Genomic DNA, 4,471 nt, shown 5'->3' on the forward strand with positions numbered 1-4,471 from the left:
GGACAAGAAACAATAAATCATATTATCTCTGGCTGCCCAGTCCTAGCTAAGAAGGAATATATTCACAGACACGATAGAGCTGGGACCTATATACACTGGAAGCTGTATATACCCAAGGCGCACAGAGCTGCGCTCGGTAGTGAAGTGAAAGCACGTTATAAAAATAAAACTACTGAACAATAATAATAATAATAATAATAATAATAATAATAATAATAATAATAATAATAATAATAATAATAATAATAATAATGGTTTCAAATTTTGCCATAAGGTTAGCAATTTTGGGGGAGGGGGATAGCCGATTACATTGACCTATTGTTTGACTGGTACTTAATTTATCGACCCCGAAAGGATGAATGGCAAAGTCGACCTCGGCGGAATTTGAACTCAGAATGTAGCGACGAGCGAAAAACCGCTAAGCATTTCGTGCTGTGCGCTGACGATTTTGCCAGCCTTAAATATTAATAACAATAATTATAACTAGCCGCTTCGCGGCTACTTTGCCCTCACGTTCTAGCTGTGCTGCGCACAGTATTACAGTTGGCTGTGGAAAACAGACAGATCGAATTACATGACTTCCGGTTGGCAGTGAACAGTGATCGAAACAGAAAGAGCAAGGGTGAAAATTAAAAATTTGTTTAATTTTATTTTGTTTGTTTGTTTGTTTGATTTAATGTTGGTTCTGATGTTTCATTCCAAGACTTCCGTGTACACAACATTTTGAGTGAATGTCAAACTTGGAATGTTGAACCTTTTGAATGATTCTTGATCAGCCCAGATTCTGATTTGTTTGTACCCACATAAAGCTGACCGTGAGAAAAGACACTTTTGGGAAGACTGATGCTACACCTGTCAAGAAATTTTCCCTGTAATTTGTTGATGGTCATTGCAAAGGCCAATCTTACAGGAAACTGCCGTGTCTTGAATCTCCAAGGGAAACCTGATTGTGTGTCTATCACTTCAATTCTGGGAATGAAACAAATCGAGTTGGGATCCTCCAATTTCCTTGCAACAATGAGATGATCTTTGACATCTGTCACTATGTATCTCACTCCATTGCAATGACCACCACTCAAGTCAAGGTTTCTGATGAGCATAATGATGCAATTTTTCTTCAACAGCAAGTTGTGTGGTAGAATCCCAGGTGGGTTCAAGGTGTTGAGAAACTCCACTGGGACCCTTGCAGTATCTTCTGGATCACCAGAGCCAATGGACATGTTCACAATTTCATCTTCACCTGTCATTCTTCTTTCTAGAAGCATTTTGTTCATGTGATCAACTGTTACATTTTTTGTGCTCAAAACTGCTCTTGATGAAAAATATTTGTGGTCTCCAATGTGGTTTTCAAAGTCATTGTAAACAAATTGACAATGTCATCACCAGTGGAGCAACACATTTCTTGTGACAGTTGAATTGTGTTGCTTGAAATATATGGAGCTTAGCCTTCTCCAATTTGCAACAACCAATTGCTGTAGTTGATGAACCTGGCTCTGTTATCTTCGTCTCCTTCTGGAATGTTCCGCTCAACTCTCATGTTTCTGCGCAATGTTATCACTTGACATTGATCCCACAAGTCAGATTTCTTGATGATTGAATCTGCAATTTGTGACCGGGTGGCCTTTCTGATGACTGGAAGGATTTTCCGAAAGTCTCCTGCTGCCACAAAGAGTTTTTCATTAAATTGTTTGTAATTTTGTGTAAAATCTCTCTGTCACGTCAAGGCGTTCCTTTTTCAACATTGGACCCTCGTCCCAGACGATCAATTTTTTCCTTTTTTGCTTTTTGGACCAATTTTGCATACTGAATAATCATCAATTTCAGGTGGGTAAGCAAATGTTAAATGAGCTGTTGATCCATTTAGCAACAGTGATGAAGCCACACCACTTCCAGCTGATGCAATTGCAACTGCATTGTCCTTTCTGACAAAGGCAAGCAACAAGTTCAAGAAGAATGTTTTTCCAATTCCACCTGGAGCATCTGCAAAGAACCCACCCCGCTTTGTTGTTGTATTGTTGTTGAATTGTTTCCAAGATCAATCTCTGCTCTGTGCTGCTTTGTTTGTAGGGAGAATGATGCCAATAAATATCCTCAATTCTTCAAAGCTTCTTGGGACTCTCACTCTTGTCAACAGCAAACACAGGTTGTAGACATCTCCTGCAGTTGGGGGGACGGACACCATTCGACCAATTTGGGAGCTAGTTTGTTTTCCTCAATGTCCATTTTTTCTTGCTGTCGTCCCAAGTGAACATTTCTGGGAATTCATGATAGAGCAATTGTGAAGCAATGCCATTTTCATTCTTTTCATTTGCTTCAAAAAATCCTGTGAGAGTTGTTGTTTTTTTGCTCCTTCAAGTGTTTGTTGCATTTCTTCCCTTTTAGAATTTGGATTGAAGACCACTTGTTGGATTTCTCAATGTTTGTGGTGGCGCAGGAAAGTGATGAAAAATTGATCTTGCCTCGATTGCAGCACATTTGGTCAAAACAAAGTTCACCTCCACGCGACTTGCTTGCTTCACTTCTGAATCCCAATGCTGAACAAAATGCACAGACTTGCGTCACTTGCCCAAGTGAGTGCTGAAGTGGAAGGTCAGAGGGTTGCAAATTGTCAATGTCAGCAACTCCAGCCGTTTCTTGTTGCAGTCTTGCAAATCTTCTTGCTCTGCCTCTCTGTGCCTCAGCTGCACGTTGCTCTTCCGTTGCATTCTCTCTTCTTGCCCTGCCTCTCTGTGACGCAGCTGCTCGTTGCTCTTCTGTTGCATTTTCGCTTCTTCCTCTGTATCTTTGTCTCTCAGCTGTGCGTTGCCCTTTGGTTGCATTTTCTCTTCTTCCTCTGCTTTGCGACTCAACTGCATGTTGCTCTTTTGTCGCATTTATTCTTCTTTATCTGCTCCTCTGTCTCTCATTGTCAATTTGATCTTTGTTGCCTCCTATCTTACCCTTTGCCTTTCTGCTTCTCTCCTTCTCATCATCACAACTGTCACTGGCATCGTTGCTGCTTGCAGCAAGTGTAAAGGTATTTCCATGATTGCTGTTGCCTTTTTTAATGTATTGTTTTTTCCTCCTTCTTTGCTTCTGCCAGCAAGAGGCTGAACGCCTTTTTGACCAAATGATGGACTGTCTGGTTTCTTCCTCAACCTTGCAGAGAGCTGTCTTGAGGTCTTCAGTCTGTTGTGAGCAAAATGAAAAAAAAAGAAAAAATGAAAATTCGATGGAAAAACCCCCTGAAAACTCTATCAAGCCAAAGAAGCGAACACTGGCTGTTGCACGATGGGTATTTACTGTTACGCTAGTCACATACCTTACCTGGTACCAATTACGTGTTGCTAGTCGTGTGTGTTCGCACGAGTAAGTCACACTTTATTTAATGGATGACTGTTATTATTAACCGGTGATAGTGTGCACTCTTAAAAAACGAACACTGACTGTCGTACGATGGTTATTATTTAATGAATGGCTGTTAAACGCCACTAAGTGAATCGAAATACTTACCGGTATGCAAAAAAGGTACACGAATTCCAACGAGCAAAACTAATAACACCTAAAAAGCAAACACTGGCTGTTTTACAATAATGGCTATTCTTATATGAATGGCTGTTAAACACCGCTAAGCGAAACAAAATACTTAAGAGATGTTGAGTCGGGAAAATACGCTAAATAGTTACTCGAATTCCAACGGACTGATAAAGTCTCCCAAAATATTTTTGAGTGCGACTCATGAATTTTAGTCTGTTATTCTGATTCGAATTGTTGCATCTCCTCCACCCAAATCGTGTATTTCAGTCCCTTATACAGTTTCGGACGATCGGTTGGATGGTTGGATGCATGAATTTCCTATTATAATGTAAATAATAGTAAATATGATGTTTGTTATGTGGTAATCTATTTGAATTAACATGTCAGAGACGTAAACTATTGAATTCTGCAGTATTCCTTGTGTTACTACCTTATGTCTCAATCAAATTTGTTGTATCCATTGCAATCATTTAATTTTATTATTGGGTAAACAATAATATCTGCACCATTTATCCTTTCAAAGCATTCGATTTTTACAGAGAGAAACACCTCTAAACATTGTTAGTAGCATCATATTACTCAGTTATATTTTGGTAATTATTGAATAATCTTTCTACCACAGTATTTAGTGGAATCAGGTAATATTCAGAAATTCAAAGCAACATCCCTACAAGAATTTCCGCCAGTGCCATCTTTATAATAATCATTTCTACTGAGCTATTCCACTAAATGAATACATTTGCTATTTTATTATCATTTATATTCATTGACTCCAAAAGAGGACTAATTGGTTTCTTGATACGTCTCAAAATATTTTCTACAGAAAAACATTTTCTGGAATCGTTGTTTTCTGGAATCGTTGTTTTCTGGAATCGTTGTTTTCTGGAATCGTTTCCAAAATAAAAGAAAAAAATTTAAGTTCCTTTCTTCAATATTTTTTCTTTCATCAGCTGTT

General features: G+C 38.7%; 1 protein-coding gene across 1 annotated transcript; it reads right to left on the reverse strand.

Moving 5' to 3' along the window:
- Positions 1-734: 734 nt before the first annotated feature.
- Positions 735-1,265, reverse strand: LOC106872760 (ATP-dependent DNA helicase PIF1). The gene has a single exon (XM_014919852.1). It carries the CDS (start codon positions 1,263-1,265, stop codon positions 735-737), a length of 531 nt encoding a protein of 176 aa, XP_014775338.1.
- Between the last annotated feature and the right edge of the window lie 3,206 nt (positions 1,266-4,471).

The sequence above is a fragment of the Octopus bimaculoides genome, chromosome 10 (assembly GCF_046866305.1).
Source record: "Octopus bimaculoides isolate indiv1 chromosome 10, ASM4686630v1, whole genome shotgun sequence".
Classification (NCBI taxonomy): Eukaryota; Metazoa; Mollusca; class Cephalopoda; order Octopoda; family Octopodidae; genus Octopus; species Octopus bimaculoides.